Source organism: Pundamilia nyererei, unplaced genomic scaffold, assembly GCF_000239375.1.
Source record: "Pundamilia nyererei isolate P.nyererei 1_Seehausen unplaced genomic scaffold, PunNye1.0 scaffold00075, whole genome shotgun sequence".
NCBI classification, from domain to species: Eukaryota; Metazoa; Chordata; class Actinopteri; order Cichliformes; family Cichlidae; genus Pundamilia; species Pundamilia nyererei.
The window spans coordinates 178,970-196,824 of NW_005187476.1; the positions used below are offsets into that span (position 1 = coordinate 178,970).

The 17,855-nt window shown below is 42.4% G+C and overlaps 1 protein-coding gene across 4 annotated transcripts in view; it reads right to left on the minus strand.

Annotated features, from left to right (window-relative positions):
• rptor (regulatory associated protein of MTOR, complex 1) overlaps nucleotides 1-17,855 on the minus strand; it is a 185,665-nt gene that overhangs the window by 23,593 nt on the left and 144,217 nt on the right. For all 4 annotated transcript variants that reach the window (XM_005737332.2, XM_005737331.2, XM_013911928.1 and 1 more), the window contains exons 22-25: nucleotides 12,871-12,989; nucleotides 7,048-7,151; nucleotides 5,779-5,956; nucleotides 5,557-5,667 (exon numbers count right to left, since the gene is read on the minus strand). In XM_005737332.2, the coding sequence (XP_005737389.1) occupies nucleotides 5,557-5,667; nucleotides 5,779-5,956; nucleotides 7,048-7,151; nucleotides 12,871-12,989 (512 nt within the window). The remainder of the gene's footprint in view (nucleotides 1-5,556; nucleotides 5,668-5,778; nucleotides 5,957-7,047; nucleotides 7,152-12,870; nucleotides 12,990-17,855) is intronic.

Consider the following 17,855-nt stretch of genomic DNA (forward strand, 5'->3'; position numbering starts at 1 on the left):
TTCAGAGACCACTGCACCAAATAACAGATGAAACCATTATAATCCCTCCTTCGCTGATACAGCCTGGACTCTTCTCTGAAAGGAAAAAAACCTTCTAGTTTCTATTCTGAGTAAAATTTAAAGAAAAAGAACAATTTTGTATATTTTCCACACCAGACGTTTTTACTTCCCTCAAGTCGAATTAATGAAAATTACAAGATAGAGTTTGCAGAAGCAATATCGTCACTTGAAATATTAATATCAACCCTGTTTTCAGTTAGATTTGTTCTCTTAACAGCTTCTGTAGTTAGCAAAGGCTCAACATTTTAGGTTTCTGTGTGCCAGATGATTAATGTAGCTCAATGCTGGTGCTATCTCTATGTCAGCAAGCTTCTGTAGTTACCCGAGACACACAAAAAGCCACAGGAGTTCACAAAGTTAATTATTTTAGCAGCCAAATTATCTACTAAAAATCTAATATTAGCACAGCTATTTAGCCAAGGGTCAAAATACTACATTTTAGTGTATCCAAAGATGATTTAGTCCTTATGTCTATGCTCTTATAAAGATAATCTTATAGTAATAAATTTAATCTTAACTAGAATTTGCAGCTCATGGAGAAATTGCAGTTGGATTGTTGATACTGGTGGATTTGTCCTGTGGCTGGTTGTTGGTATCAATAAAAAGTAGGAGGTAAATAGCTTGCTGTGTACCTAATAAAGTGACACACATTGTAAATGTTTATGTTACCCATACGGTTACTACTTCTCAGATTTGTTTCTGAGATGAAATCATTTAATACATGGATGCAGCAGCTTGCTAACTAAGTTTGCATTAGCTGCTAGTTTAGCACTCAACCTCTCGTTCAAATATGGTCTCTGCAGACTATTAAAAACACGCTAATATTGACGGTTCAGTTCAATTCAGCTTTATTTGTACAGTGTCAAATCACAACAATAGACCCTATAATAATACATACAGAGAAAAACCCAACAATCATATGACCCCTATGAGCAAGCACTTTGGTGACAGTGGGAAGGAAGAACTCCCTTTTAACAGGAAGAAACCTCCAGCAGAACCAGGCTCAGGGAGGGGCGGGGCCATCTGCTGTGATTGGTTGGTGTGACAAAAGGAAGACAGGATAAAAGACGTACATAACCTACTGGTTTCAGCACGCTGCAGAAACCAGTAGGTTATGTCACAGCGGCTACCCCCATCCATCATTTATTTACAGAGTATGTATTTCCTCCTTGTGCTGGCAGGACTCAGTGCCCTGTCAGTATAGCGAGCTTTAGAGATACACATGTTCCAGTGAGGCCACTAAAACATGGACAAGATTATTATAAACCTTTTGATTGATTCGTAGTTTCTGAAATGTTAAGACTTTCCTTTCAGAATCTGTGCTCATTCCCATAAAGTTTTTCAACTTCACAGGAAAGCCTGAATCGCCTCGGTGCAATGTTAAGGGACGCTCATGCGATTACCAAGATAATGAGTCCAGGTATCAAGTTCACTTTATGTAATCACATCTCATCACATCTATTGAGCAGTGGGACAATATTAAAAGTATTAACTTTATTAAGTCTTACGTAACAAAATGGGCCCCACAGACTTTGCGCCCACTTTATTTTAAGGGAACAGAATCAATTTTTTTTTTTTTTTTTTTTAAAACAGGACATTAAATATGCAGAGTTTAATATAAAGCAAGTCTGTGTCATTCTTCAGCACCATGAATTAAAGTCATAAATTAAACGTTAACTGCGCGGCTGTGAATAAACAACAGAGGAAAACTGTAAATGTACGTGTGTGGTTTTAAATGTCGGGTGCCAGCGTGTGCTTATGAAGCACATTTCCACAGCAAGGCCTCCCACGCCACATGAATGCTAAACAGTCCCCACCCCACCCACCCACAAAGTTATAGTACCATGTTGCCACTGTTCCTGCAATGTCCTCGCCTGGCGTGTGTTGGCTTTTGGAGAAATAAAACACACATACTGTAACACCTCACAGCGAATAAACAGATTTGTGTCTGTGAGAAAGATGTATGTAGCGTGTGTTCAGTCAAATCATTCATACACAGGGTCTCTGGGGTTTTATGGTTTCTCAAAGGAGGCAGATTTAGAAGTCTGATGTCGACCTGTGTGGAAATCGCTGGCTGATGCTGTCGTTGCAAGGGTTGGTATGCTGCAGCGTGTCAGCTGCTAATGTAACGTATAATGAGACCCTGAGGAATAAAAATGTGTCTGAGAGTCTCTCACACAATCTCCACACAGCTCTGCACGCTGTGCATATACAGTAAAATCGATAGTGTGTAGTGTAGAGTAAGGCCAAAGTATGTGGACAGCCAAACAGGCTGTCAACAGTCAGCAGCTACCTGTGATTTCAGACCCGGAAACTGTACAAAAAAGATGGATGCAACCGCTGTGAGGTCATCTGCATTTTGGCCACGTCCACGTTAGTGTTTTGGTCTAATAGTGACCATATTGAGATGAAAGGATGGCGCTTGGTTACCAAACTGCATCCATTACTTTGCAGGTAACAAATTACTAGAATTGACCTCAACCAAAATTAAATCACAAACCTCTCAGATGGTCCAAACAGTAAACCAGATTATTTGTCAGAGGTTTCCATTAAACTGCTCCAAAGGGCACCAACAGCACAAACATGGCAGAGGAGGCCTGTAGAGCTGAAGCCTGGCAGAAACAGCCCCTCTCAGTTAAAAACCCAAACTTTGCTTTTGGCTACAAACGGTGGACATTTTAACAGTTTAAGTTTTATGGTGACTGGCTCACTTTTGGAGCCAGCTTCAGAGGACAGTTACAGGTACTGTAGTTTTCGGCACTATCACCTTAGCCTCTTTTTTCAGCCCTTGAGGTTTCACACATTTACTTCTCATTGACATTTAGCATTGCATCTTGGGAGTGTTGAGCTGTGCGATGCGATGAACACTAAACTTCAAATCTGTACATCTGAAATGTTTTGGGCTCTGCCAGATGAAAGATGACCAGCGAGAACAAATTGTGGTGACATTGTTGGCTGTGTCTGCAAAATGATGGTCCTATTTCTCTCAGCGGTTCAAAGCTGGATGGTATGAAAATCTTTCAATCGAAGATGGACAGACATATTTCAGGAATGCTGTCCTAATGTCTACTAATCAGGCAAACTTTCATATGGTGCAGCTAGTTTTGACCGCCTGGAGCACGTGGTGACATGGCCCTTGAAAGATTTCTCAAAATTCAGCGAATGATCAGAAAACAAATGAAGCAGCCACGTTACCAATGCTGCAGTTTCTCTATGGCAGAGATTAAAGTGGGGCACTTTTGCCTTTACAGATTTTGCTACTGAGGCTCAAAGCCGGTTACATATAGAAGGCGACACTTGGTATACATATGGTGTTCAGTCCTGAAATTTTCATGTTGCCATGTCCTGAACTGCAGAAGTCTGGGAGGCTTAAAAATGCTGGAAAAAATAACACATTAAAACCCCCCCTTTCCCCTTTCGTCGCACTTTTTAAAGTTTCATAACTGCTCAGTGAAACGTTGTTGGTGTTTGCTAACAAGTCAGCTACTCTAGGTCTACACGACTGAGGCCTAGCTGAAACTTGTGATCACAAAATGACTTAAATAAAATTAAAATGAGCTGGAAATGTTTTTAGGTTTCAGTCTCTGCCTGACCTACAGTTATTAATGCTGTCTTATGACTGTAAGCTCTCAAAAAGTTCTGTATTTGTGTTTTACAATCATCCATGATCTCTGAAAAATATGCCACAAGGGAAAAAAAACCATTAATATAATTAGGAAAAATAACACGGACATTAAAAGTGATGACTAATAAAATAAGAGTAAAACACTTCAAGACAAAAAATAATGTCAGACCCTGAACTGGACAAGCATCAGAATAAAGCTGGATTTGAGACAAAGTTAGAGTCCGAGAATAAAAATATGAGTATAATAAGTCCACACGAAGCTGTGCATGTAACCACGGCTCTTTGCTTCTCAAACAAATATGAACCTGAGGCAGAGGACGTGTCTTCTGTCTCTCATGTGAGATGTGTGGAGACAATAACACAAATATACACATTCTTCTGGTGTGCTGCTGACACAGTGATATGATAACCTGTGTGCAGACTTTGAGACACACACACATGGCTTTGTAATGGAGTTAAGTTTTATGACAGCACTCAAAATTTTGCCAACACAGCGTTATGATTTGCGGCAAAACTCCCCTTTACTCCTCCTCCTCCATCTACTCTGTGAGCTCGTTCACTCGCCTTCACATCCAGTCATCTCTCTGCTTTTTATCAGCCTTTGTTGCCACTCCTGGCCCCGTATTTCTTTCATCCTATTCATCCCACCACCATGCTCTTCATATTGAGTTTTCTTTCACTTTTAGCATCTCTGTTTTCCTCCTCGCCCACCTCTATTTGCCCCTCAGTGTCTGCTTTCCTTTTCAAATATTTTACTTTCATCATCTTTTATTTTTTTCTTCCTGTGCTCTCTTTCTCCTGTCCTCCACTTTCCCCCTACAACATCTTACATGTTTTGTAAATATTTTTATTTTACTAATATCTTCTTTCTATATCAGCCATGAGCAAAAACGACCCCCAATTATTTTTCACGCACTTTGCAAAGTTTCCATTTTCTCCTCTGTTTGACCCTGGCTCATTTTCTTCCTGTTTAACCTACAAAAATGTGCTGACACTGTTTGCCTTTTTTCCTGGGAAAGACGACACGTTCAGGCCGTTTAAACACGCGTTAGTTTGATTTAATATTAAAGCATTTCGGTGTTACTACTGTGCCGGGTGAAAGCACTTGTCTTAATCTTAAGTTTCACTCAGGAGGATGTTACATTATGGAGCTCATCATTCAGCAAAGCCATCTCGTACAAACAGCAGGTACTTTCTCTCTCACTGTGATCGGTCCCCACCCTGCTGTTTTCCATAGGACTTCATTACTTTTTAAAATAAATCCTAGAACACAGAGTTTATGTCCTCAGACAGCTCAATCTGTCCTCAAACTGTTGCAAAAAAGCACGATAAACACACACCAGTGACACAAATTCACATAAATGTGTGTAAACAGAAAATTATCTGCCATATTGTGCTGCTTTGTTGCTTAGCAACTGACTTAAGCTGATTTTAAAGTGGTAGATGGCTTAGCAGTGGAATACGGAGGAAGACGAGAAAACATTTCTAAGTTCTTGATTTGAAAATGGCGATGTCCTTTCTCCTTTTAAAGGTGCACTAAGCAGCACTTTCTCTGTATTAAAACCATTTTTTATTGTCAGTGTCTGAAAGGGGCTGAGGCCTCCCCCGACTCTCTCGTCGCCTCTAAAGGGGCGTTCCTGGGTGAAAAAACTGCTCGCAATCTGCCTGAGTTAAACTTCTCTCACCATCGAGGTGAGCGATTGGAGTGACTACTAATTAGACAGCACGGTAAATGCATTAGAGGCCAGAGCCCGCCGTGCACACTTCACCAACCATCAGCGACATAGTGATGTGCGATGAGCCAGCCTTTTGTGGGAGAGTAAGCAAGCTGACCAGTTTGACATGTGAGGAACACAGATGATGACACTGACCTTCATGACAGGCTGAGCAAAATACTTGGCGCTCCAGTCGCACAAGCCTGTCTGGAGGGCCGGACTGATGTAGTTCCTGTGACCACCTGGTTCATCGCTGTCTTCAGCTGCCTAAAGAAAAACACAAAAAGAAAAAAACTGTGATTTAAAGAGTTAAACGAAACAGAGAGCGAGAGGACAAGAGTGACTAGCAGCAGCACGGCAGGTTTCATCTTTCTCTACCTGCTCGGGTCCCTTGTCAAACATTTTGCGAGTGCGAGTAAACTGGTGTGAGTGGGGCGCCTGTCCTCCCAGCGTTGGGGTGTAAGGCGGTCGTGTGGCCGGCTGCTCCCTGGTGGGGGGTTTGGGAACGTCGTTGGTCAGACTGGAGCTGCTGGTGCTGGGCATTGGTGGAGAACCACTGAAGTAAAGGAAAAGAGGACAAGAGGATTAAGGGGTCAGTTTACGAATGCACATTTGACGTGCTTTTATTTTTAAGTTAGCAGCTGTGTTACATCTAAATGTAACACAGCTGCTAAATCTAACATCGCTTCTTCTGTGTTGTCTAAAGGACAGCTGCTATTTCTTTGCTTTTTCACTCATCTATAGTCCTCCTCTCACTACTTGCACATCTATTTCTTTAATGCATGGTGGATCTCCTCTAGTATGCGACTCTTAAACTTGAATCGTATTGGAGGACAAAGTCAAATCCTGCAAGTAGAGCCGGCTATGAATGAAGGCTGTCTTAACGTAGCCAAAAATCCCTCAGACACCTCGGGACGTTATGGTCGAACCTCAGGGCCTCTCACGGGACACGGCCTCGCTCTTCTGACCTGATGAGACGCTTTCAGGCTTGGACAGTACTGAGTTTTCCCAGACTGTTCAACCCAGCTGCTGCTGCTCCTGAGAAATTTTGGTCTGATCCAGAAGCCGATGATTTGCTCTCTGCACAGGTTTGAGATAATGGTGAAACTGCAGATGTGCACATTAAAGTAGTGAGAAGGAAACTTTCAGGTTGTGTAATGTAACAGCAGCTCTGGATTTGCTGCAGAGGCGTGACGAGCGATGACCATGAAAGGGTTTGCAAAGCTGAAAGTTCTGAATTAAAGGGTGGAATCTTTCCTCTAATGCACATAGAAAACTATTTACCATGACAGAAGGGTGTTGGACGCACAAACAAACAAATTGGGAAATTATTCAATCGTGAAATCAAACAGCTCATGAATAATATTTCAATTTTAAAATGCTAATAATTATTTTTCTTCTGAATCTACACTTAATTTTGCTTGATTTTTATATTTTATCCTGGTTCATGCACCATGAATATAATTCTATATAAAATTTAAAGTAACATTTGGCCAGAATCCCATTCGCCTGCTACAAATGACGCACATCGTGATGATTAAATGCAACTTTTTTTTGCCTAACACATGATTCAAATGCTCTGGGGTTTCCGTTTAATGAGTTTTCGGTGTGTCACTGCGTTCATGCATGTGTGAGCTCCGTCCTCACCCAGCCTGGTGTATGTGCGTGCCCTTGCTGGTGGGGCTGGCCGGGGCTGACTGGGTGAGCGATCCTGAGTCCAGGATCCTCTGAGGTCTGGCATTCATCGTAGCCTGAGGGAGAAAAAAAAAGTCTGTTTATTCTTGTTTCTGCAGATGATCACATTTGGATTTATAGTTTGAAATGATGATATTTCTTCCCAGATTTTTCAAAAGCTTTCAGAGACAAATATGCAAAAGTGTCTAGATCAGAAGCAAACCAAAAATCTGGATAATCTTCCTGCTGTAACTGCATAAAAAGTGCAGGACTTCACAAAGTTTGCTAAATTTCCACAGGTTTATCCCATTAAGTGAGCAGGTAATATAACCTCTTCATTGTGAGTTGTCTAATGGCTGCACACGAGGGAGGGGCAAACTTAATAAAGACAATAGAGGCAAAGCATCGCTGATGAATAGCAGAGCTGTTGTTTACTCGAGCCAGGTGGGGAGAGAACTGTGTGCAGCGTAAATCCAGTTAACACAGTAAACACATTTTACTACCTTTGATTTGATTTCTATGCTAATTGCAAAATTGCAGTGAGCATCTTTTGCTTCTGTGTGCGTCTGAAAGGCTGAGAGCGAGGCAGGAAAGTTTTTAATGCAAAGACCGGGCCCATAAAAACGGCTGCATCTGTGAGGGGGACGAGACATCAGCTATGAGGGTTAGCTGTTGGCGCTTCATTAGGAGGCAAGTCTAATGAAAGAAAACAGCAGTAAAAACAGCTGGAACAATTATTATGGAAAAAGCCAGATCACTAATGAAAGCAGCTTTTCCACTCATGCACAACAAGATCAATATGATGGGACGGGGCACAAAAGGAAAAGCAGATAAGGAACTAAAGGACGCGCTTATGTCTTTTGCAGAAATTGTGGGCTGGATGTGTGACACAAAGGAGAAGCGCATGTTGAGGAGGGCAGCGGTAAGCACACAAACAACAGGAAACCTGAACTGCACAAACAAAAGGTCTTTGAAGCAAAAAGCATCGGGGCGGAAGAGCGTTTCCACTCAGTGAAGTAACACGCTCATGGATTATTCATCGGTGTTTGCTGATCGTCAACATGTGGCAAACAAACCAGACGCTAACGCGGGAGAGACATGCAAAACTGCAGCTTTAGCGGGAAACTGGGCTGGAACTGGTGCTAGCAGCTGCACTACTCCACGCGGGGAAACAGGCTCGTTCTCCGACTTCAACCCACTTCCCCACACTTCCTCTATCATTAATTGGCTGGAAAGCGAGTCAACTGCGCAAACACATTAGTCAGAGGCTGTCGAAGGATACAGCTGTGGAATTGAGGTTTATTTCTATAGCGCCAAATCAAAACTACAGTCACCTCCAGGTGCTCTACACTGTAGGGTAAAGACTCCAACAATCACACGACCCCTGGCAGGAAGGAGAAACCTCCATTTAACAGAACCAGCTCAGAGGTGGCTCAGAGGCAGATAGAGGTGCTGCTACCTGCGGCATCTGTGGTCTATACACATGTGGTGAGCAGAGAAGCAGTACTCGCATTAAATCCCACAGCAGCCTGAGCCGACTGCAGCATAACTAAGGGAAAGTTCAGGGTCCTTTTTTAATCCAGCCCGAATTTACGCTTTATCAAAAGGTTTCAAGTCTAATCTTAAAAACTAGTATGTCTGTCTCCTGACTGCAAACTGGAGCTGAAAGCCCCGCCTCTCATTCTACTCCAAGTGTAAGCCAACCAGCAGTCAGAGTGAAGCGCTCTGCTGGGCTTACATGGTGCAATGAGGTCATTGAGCTAAGATGGGGCCTGATTTTTCAAGACCTTGTAGATGAGGAGAAACTTTAAATTAAACTGTTTTTCACAGTAAAGATGATGTTTGGGGGCTTCATTGAGAACCTTAAGTTCTTAACCATAATCCATCTTCTTCTGCTTATCTGGGGCAGGGCCTAAGCAGAGAAGCCCAGACCTCCGTCTTCCCGGCAACCTCCTCCAGCTTGTCCAAGGCGTTCCCCGGCCAGCCGAGAGTTATAATCTCTCCAGCGTGTCCTGGGTCTGTCCCGGGGCCTCCTCCCGGTGGGACATGCCCAGAACACCTCAGTCATGAGGCGTCCTTCTCAGATGCCCGAACCACCTCAACCGGCTGCTTTCGATGTGGAGGAGCAGCGGCTCTACTCTGAGCCCCTCCCGAATGGTCGAACTTCTCATCCTCTCTCAACCAATAATCTCCTTTCAATACAGGCAAACAACTGGGAGATAAGGGCGGTGTTGGATAGTAAATCTTTGCCATTCAAACATAAAAAAACCTCTGGATTTGTTTCAGATGGATGTGATCCAACTTTATTAGTGACACATCTGTGAAAACGACTGGAGGCACCTGAATAAAAGAATCACAATGTGTTCAAAATGTATATACTATTAAAAATCTCCAAGAGTCCCAGCATCAGACAGCACTGGACTATAAAAAAAGCATTTAGAGCCTTAATCATCTTGGAAGAAAGTACATTTTAATTAGCTCCTGACCTTGTTTCGCTTTGTTACGAATCAATAACATTTGACATTTAAAATCTTAATTAAAAGAGCCGTTAGCACTTGTGAACTTGAATGAGGGTTCTTAAAATAAGCAGCTGTTGCCGAGCTCTTTGAGAGAGAGGGAAAAATAAAAAAGACCGTTAACACCACTGTTTAAAATGTGCACTCATGATATCGTTATAGTCCAGAACAGTATTTTGCTCCTTCAAATTCTGCATCAAACGCTAAGATCAAATCCTCTTTAATGTCTGTTTTCTATCCTTCTCCTCATCGGAATAAATTACGTTTAAATATTTGGCCGTCATCGTTTCATTTATTTACAAAATACTTTGTTTTTCATCCCAAATCAAAGTACTTGTGCTTATTCTGTTTAAGGTCTTGTTTTTTCGTAGTCTTTCTCGTCTTTGTTGTGATATTTTGTTACATTTTTGTACAGTTCTGTCATTTGTTCTAAGAACATTTGTTTGAGTCCTATTTACAAGCAGATGTTACATAGAGATATAATACATTTATTAATCTATAACAACTTGAAAGGAAGCCATCCTTAGACAATTCAATTCAATGTTATTTACATACTACAGATACAACATATGTCTGAGAAAGTAACAAATTACAAACAAAATCCCAGTGATCACAGGACCCGAATTAACAATCACTCGGTGATGGTGGAGAAGAAGAACTTCCTTTGACCAGGAAGAAACCCCCAACAGAACGAGGTGTGGGAAGAGAAAACCTTCAGCCAAGACCAGCTGAAGGTTGAGGGAAAAGAGACGACTTAAAATTCATGAAAAGGAGCGTCGAGAGACCACGAACAAGGAAAATATGATCTCGCTTTCCAGTTCCTGTTCTTGCTGCAGCTGAGGGCTTTTCACTGAGCTTTTAAGACTGCAAAACAAGGAATTACATTACGAGTAACAACACACAACCTCGTTTCTGAGCATCACTCTGAGACTACTTCTATTTCTGACAAAGCCGCACAAACTGATGAGGCGTCCTGCACATTTGTTTAATGTGTGAGTGAAAGGACATGCCCTGGCTACTGCAGGGGACCCGATATTATGATATAATATTAACTATTTGCTGATATCTTAGTATTGGAATTTAAAGAAGAGAAACAACGTTCAACTTGTGAGGACGCGGCTTCCCTGTTGGCCACATGTGTTTGGAAAGCCACAAACGAAACAAGCAGCCGATCTGTGCAGAGTCAGGATTGGGTACATGAGTAAATAAATAACTACAAACAACTATATTAGTCAGACTCTGTGGGTTTAAAAATTGAGCCTGTGCAACTCTGTAAATCAAGTCTCAAGTTCACAGCTTGAAAGATTAACATGACTGATGATGATTAACCTTCTAAACGTGTCGCAAAAGTGTCCTGAGCAGCTGCAAGGCACGACTGAATCCTGTCTCCTTCCATTCAAGGCGTCTTCCTTGTTCCCTTATGTTGCTTGTCAGGGACCTAATCTTTATAAATATGACACCACTGTTTGTTAAATTGACTTGAGTGTGCAGGTCCACAATAACTCATGCTCCAAAAATGTGTTACGGTGCTGGCAGAAGAAAACGTCTATTGCATTATATTGTTAATCGCGTCCTGTTCTTTGTTTTATTGCAGCTGAGACGGAAGCCTCGATGCAGAGATGCTGCCTGTGTGAAGGTAACAGAGGGAACAATTGGTGTTGGTGGTGGAAAACACAAGAAATCCTGCCCGAGGCTTAGGATGGGTGGTGGAGTATAGTGGTTATTATAGCTCCTTAAGTTACGGCAGCCTCTTTGCTCTGCTGCGCTCTGCCAAGCCTCGGGGAGTCATTGGCCCTTAATTGCATTTGCACAAAAGTAATGGCCTTTCGGAGGAAGCAAATGCCAGTGGGAGGGAGGGGCATGTGTGCTGGAAGCTGATCTTTTTCACTGTATAACCATGAGGTGAAAAAGAACTGATATACGGGGATACAGAGACAAAAAGTCAATTATAATATCCTCATTATATTAGACTCCAGAAAATGAGATGATACTCAGTTTTAAGAATTACTTATAACGTGGACAGCGGGAAAAGGAAGAAAAGGCTCAAACCTTAAATTCAAAATGCAGTAAGCAAAAGCTGTAAAACTAATTTCCCCGCTCTTTCTTGAATGCTTGTCAGTGATACACAGACGCCTTTTTGAGAAACAATCAGCAACCTGAAGAGCTGAAAAACGAAGCGGATGCAGTTCCTCTAATGGCCACATGAGGGCGGCTCTAAAAGGAAGTCGATCCATTTAGATCATGATAAAAAAGGCCCAACATTACCGCTTTAGATTTTTAACAGCCTCAATACCTATTCTATGGGTATTTTACATTAAATTAAGGCACATTATTATTTACTGGATAAATTCATTAAAAATTCTCCAAAAAGCACCAAAACCACAAACGCGGAGTTCAGCGACTCGATTGGTGGCTACAGCTACCTGTGCAGGCAAAGCACACACACCTCTAATAATGCCCAGCGCCAATTCACAGGTGTCTTTGTCGATGTTTGTATTCAATCTATGGATGAATACGTTATCCAAGCTTGCAAGCATTAGCTTACTGCTAATTACGACATAGCAACCATCAAAATGCTAACACTGAGGCTTCAGAAAGGGACTCCACAACCAACTATGCTACAGTCACACTGGGGGAAAAAAAAAAAAAAAAAAACAGTGCTTGGGAACTGAATGCAGCAAGACCAAAATAAGTGTGACCACGTAAAGTGAACATGAAATCAGTCTGTTGCCATTTTCAAAGCAGGTCTGGTGCATCAAAACGGCGATAAACCAGCATGAAGATGGAGTCAGTCAAAGCACAAAATTATAAAATATTTCTATTTTCTTGCTGCTTGGCCTAATAATTTTTTTTAAGGACTGTATATTGGAACCAGGATAAACCTGCTTAGCAACCACCCTATTGCAGAGTCGCATCCCAGTCCAACTGGCTGTAAGGTGTCAGCAACCTGTCTGCTGTTGTTTGCAAACCTTTATCGACCAGTGAATGAAGTCAGTCTGAGTCATCTGCACTTGTTTGGAGAAACGCTGGGTTCTATTAGACAACTTGTGTAATCATCTTGTGATCAAAAGCAGTAGCCCGGTTCCCACAAATACTTGCAATCTGTTCCCAAACATAAACTAATTCATTGCAGTTGCCGGGAAACCACAGGTCAGGTTTTACTTCCTATTCAAGAGAAGGTTGTTATCCTGTTCTTGCTCTGCTGTGACTGAGCCAAATGAAAGTCAGTCTTTAATACACAGTTTGTGATAAAAGCTTTAAAGACCCGAACATAACGCACCTTGTATGCTATGCTATTGAGGACCTTCATGGCCAGATCTGACACTTCAGGAAAAGGGTCTGCAGCCAGATGAAGCAGCACTCTCCAGATCTGAGTGTAAACACTGTTGAAGGACACGCCTAGAAGAGACAAATAAAACGAGAAAATTCAGCTTGGAAGCAAAGTTTTAAACAACAGACACAAATCACACACATTGAGAAAATTAACACACGTACAATACACCCACAAACTCATACTGTACACCTCACTCTGATGTAGATCTTATAATTCACTTCCATGTTCATTACAAGAAGAGCTAAGTGCTCATCTCATTAGCTTCATGCTACCCTCTCCGGTCATTTACCTCTCCTGCAGTTATAGGTTTTTTTGGCTGGCAGAGGGAAACGGACCTCTGGTGTAAGCTAATGTACACAATTAATCAACGCACAACACACACGCGCAACAAACAGCTGGCTCTCCGCATCCACCGGAGCTCCACTGCCGAGAACTGTTGCTGTTATCATGAATACAAATGAACAAACATTTCCTGTTGTCAAGGTGTTTTTGTTCACTCGTCATTATTCTTTTCTTCTGCATCGACTTTGCAGCGAATGTGACAATTTGCTGATTTTCTCTGAAGCTTGTTTGTTGTTCTTTGAACTTTCTCCTCCTTCTGTCATTTTCACAAGAGTTTCTTGCTGACAACAGTTTGTTTGGAGGCACCACCAGCCTGTTGTGTCTCTTTGTGTTAGAATGAACTCTTTTTCTTATTCAAACTCACCCTAGATTGTGAGCCTTTACTTGCTCCTGCATGTTTTCCTTACTTAGCCCTCTTCCTGCTGCAGCCCCTTTTCCACTCTAGCTCCATCTAAAAGTCCTTCGGTCCGTCAGCTTCAATCTGACGTCTTCCTCAGTGTCAGGCACCGGGACACTTGGCAGTCCCCAGCTGTTGCAGTTTCTCATTTTGAATTGATTATTCCCTCCTTCTTCTCAGATCTCTCCGACTATGAAGGCAGCCGTGCAAATTTGACCTCTAAGGATGACCGCTGTCACGCTCTACCCTGCCCAAATCTCCACTTTTCTAAAAATCCAGGAGTTATAAACCCTGAGAGGTAACGAGAACGACTGAAGTCTGGACCCACTAACTGAGACTCCCTGCCAGAAAGTGCTTCAAACAAGGGAGACAAAAAGGGCAACCGCTCCCCCCAAAAATGGAGGAAGACAGAAGGCAGCAACTAGGGGATGGATGCAAAATGAAAGATGTGGTGTCGGCGCAGCGAAACCAGAGTGCAGAAGGAGGGAAAAAGAGAACAGAGACGGATCATACATTTCAGAAGCCTCTGTGCTCTGACATATGACAGAGAGTGATCAAAAAGGCAAGATATAAAGAGAGAAGACAAAGAATAAGTAAGAAAAAAAAGCATCCTGAACAAGGAGGGAGAGATGAAGTGACGGAGAGAGCAAGAGTGACTGCGGGAGGAAGAGAGCGAGGGAGTTAAAGAGGTGATTAGACTGCAGCCTGAGGGCCAGGATATGATTAGCGACAGCTAGCCAGCGTGCTAGCTGCTGCAGTAAACAGCCACTTGATAAATGTGAAATAGGGTTCCTCTCCCATTTAACTGCTGCGCACAAATTACCAGTGCACCATCCCTACACAGTCCACATGAAAGAACGTGACGGTGAATATCATTCACTGGCTGAGCGCTGCAGCACAGCCGTGTCCTGACGTGACACTCGTGTCGTCCCAAGTCTTGTGCAGAGAGAAACGGATGTACAGTAGTAAAGATGTTAACCGCTGGCTAAATGAACCACTGCATCATTTTTTTATAGCCTCCACCAATTCTTGCAGATGACATAAATTACTTTTAACACTGCATATCATTTTTTGGGAGATTTAAATGGCTGAAACATAAAAAGTACATCAGAATGTCTGAAAGCAGTGAAGGACCTCGTGTGTGTAAAATATATTTTTAATATATTTCAAAGCGAGAGGTAAGCAGTGTAAGCAGCCCCAAATCATACCTGCGGTGCTCTTTAAATGTGAGACTGCCTCAAACACACTGACAAAAGTGAATTTAAGCTTCTGATGTAACAAATTTGAAAGTCGGCCCAGGCAGACTAAAAGTCTGCATTAGTCATGGCCTACCTTAGATGCACAGCGTCACAGCTTTAGTCTGGAATGAAAATATCAGCGCGGTTCACAGACTGTGAACCTTACTGACTTTTGTATATTAGCTTTTTTAGCACCATCACAAAGATAAAACGGTTGATGTTGTCTTTGTCAGCTGCTAGATGGATGGACGTGGTGCAGCTATTAAGGGTCGTTAGAGGGCGAATGGCTGTAACGGCTGAAATAAATACTGCATCCAAAAGGAAGTAACCTTTGTGGACAGAACTTAACCACGGAAAGGGCTTTGTCCACCTTCGTGGTTACAAGATCAGTTTTTTGCAGATGATGTGGGCTGCTGCCCTCTAGCTGACCTTTCACCATGAGGTTTGGATGAAAGCTGAGCAATTCTAAATTTGAAACCTGCTTTGAATTGGGGATTAAATGTTGCATATGGTGGAGTTAAAGCACCTCAGGGCGCAGTTCAGAGTGGAGGAGGTGGTTGACAAGTGGACTGCTGTACCAGTCTGTTGTGTTGCAGCTTATCAATCTAAGCTCACCCTGTAAACAAGAGGCAGACACGACAATCCTCAACAGTGCGTCTGGGTTTGTGTTTAGAGGTGCGGTTAAATGCTAAGTCAGACAAGGGGAGCTCAGAGCAGAGCTGCAGATTTTATGCATGGACAGGATGGCTCCAAGGTGAGGTGTCTTAGAAACGTCCACCTGAGAGAAGACCTCTGAAGAGACCCGTGTGGCCTGCCTGGGAGTGCCTCAGTATACCTGGAGAAGGGAGGGAGGCGGTAGCAAGGACCGTACAGCTCTGCTTCAACTGTGACCCACACTCAGAGAAGCAGTACTGCATGTATGACTGCATGTATAGATGCCACAAGCTGCAAATGCGCAATATGCATCTAGTTTCAGTACTGTATCGTGTTTTATAAAGATATTTTACATAAGCCGTGTGTCGACGTTTTCTTCAGATTACTCATCAACAACATTCAGCACTAAATCGAGGAACGATAAATCAGGCAGACACCTAAAAACCTTACATCCCAAAACAGTGTGCTCCAAGCACAACATCAAAGACTTTTTTATGTTACTGAAAACAAAGATTAAAAACAATCTCTGAACCTCGGCTGAAGCCATATTAGATATTTATGCCTTACAAATGAACCTCCCAGCTTGGGGGTAATTATAATAACAAATAGTAAGTCCATCAATCAGTGCTCTGACCCTGGCCCACAGCACACTTTTATTACCCTGTTGGTTTTGTGCAGGCAGACTCCTGCAGCTGCTGCATTCAGCATTGAAATCTGTTCCAAAATGCTGGCCTATAATACACGTACCCTCTCAACATTTCTTTGTTTGCAGATAGATGAGATAAATCGGTGAATGCATGCTGCTGTTTACCACAAAGTGAGAAACAAGTTAATGCTTTTTGTTTCCAGTTGAGATGAAAAAGCAAGCCCCAAGGGTCTTATGAAAGCAACTTCAAACCAAACAAAGGATGGAAAAGAATAAGTTAAGAACAAATAAATCAGAACGGCAATTGAAGTCTCAAATGAGTTAGGTAACTGAATCTAAGTGACAAAAGAAATGCAAGAGGCAAAAGCAAATCTAATTCTACACAAATCTGCACTCAGGTAAGCATTTTAGCCCTTTCTTCGTGTCCCAGAAACATCCATTCATCTTCTCTGCCCACTGTGAGAGAAGGCGTTTATACTGGCTCGCTGAGGGGAGTGTTTGGACTCTGCTCTGCTGTGCTGGGGCAACCGTTTAGTGGGTGAGATCCCAATATGTTTATTTATTTAACAACCCGTTTACATGGACGGGAAGCTCACGCCAGCAGTGCACGTTGAAAAAAGTTTCAATGGGCATCAAATTTTAGATTTGTCAGACTAAAGGGTAAAGAGAGCGAACACTGCCAACGTGTTTTTAATGATTTTCTTCATCAAACATTAATTTCCAAGCTTTGGTTTCCTATTGTGTCTGCGCTATTAAAAACAAAAAAAACATGAAAAAACTCTGAAAATCCCACCAGAACAGCTGGAAGGCCCTGATGAATTTGACTTCAGGTTTCTGGATTAACCGAGAAATCCCTGAAGTTTCTTTTAGAGAGGAGAAAAAAGCCAGAACAATGTGTGTCTTACAGAATAACTCAAATGTGCGTTTGAGTAGGTCTCTGTGCACATTTACACAGTTAAAATAGAGAAGACACTGGTTTGCTTTCTCCTCAGAGGACCGATATGAAAATAACTAAAACAAAGCCAGCTTTTATTACAATACCTCAAACTACTTTCACGGCAACTTGAATGTATTCTTCAGAGCTCAATTTTACATTTTTGCTGTGCTAAAAGCATTAACTGAGATGTGATGGGGCAGCTGGGAGATTAAAGGTTTCCAAGTTAAAATTTAACATTAAAAAAGGAAAAAAGAGAAAGAGGGAGAGGGAATCCTGAGTTTCACTTTCCTCTTTCTTGTGGGGGTGGAAGTGAGTTAATAGTTGTTCTGCTCACACACAAACTGCCTGTCAGGGCGCATGGCGCAGCCCGCCAATCACCTGCGAGCAGCAGTAAGTGAACAGGGGCGACTTCGGTGTGTATCAGGAAAAGCACTTTAATGTCCCAGCCCCCCGCTGCCTTCTATGGTGTCCTTTACACATCTGCAAACCTTTACACTTGCTCTATTCTTAGATTTGGAGCTTTTCCGTCTGTGGCCTTGTTTCAGGGTTACTCTACTGAGGCCTCGCACTCTTCCTCTTCCCTTCGCCTTCTTCAGGTCATTTATTTCCTTCTATTTTTCTCTCACGCACAGCCCCCTGAGGATTGCTGCTCACATGATGGAAAATATTGCAACACTGTCCCTGCTGCTGACTGCATCATCCAGCAGGGTTACAGCT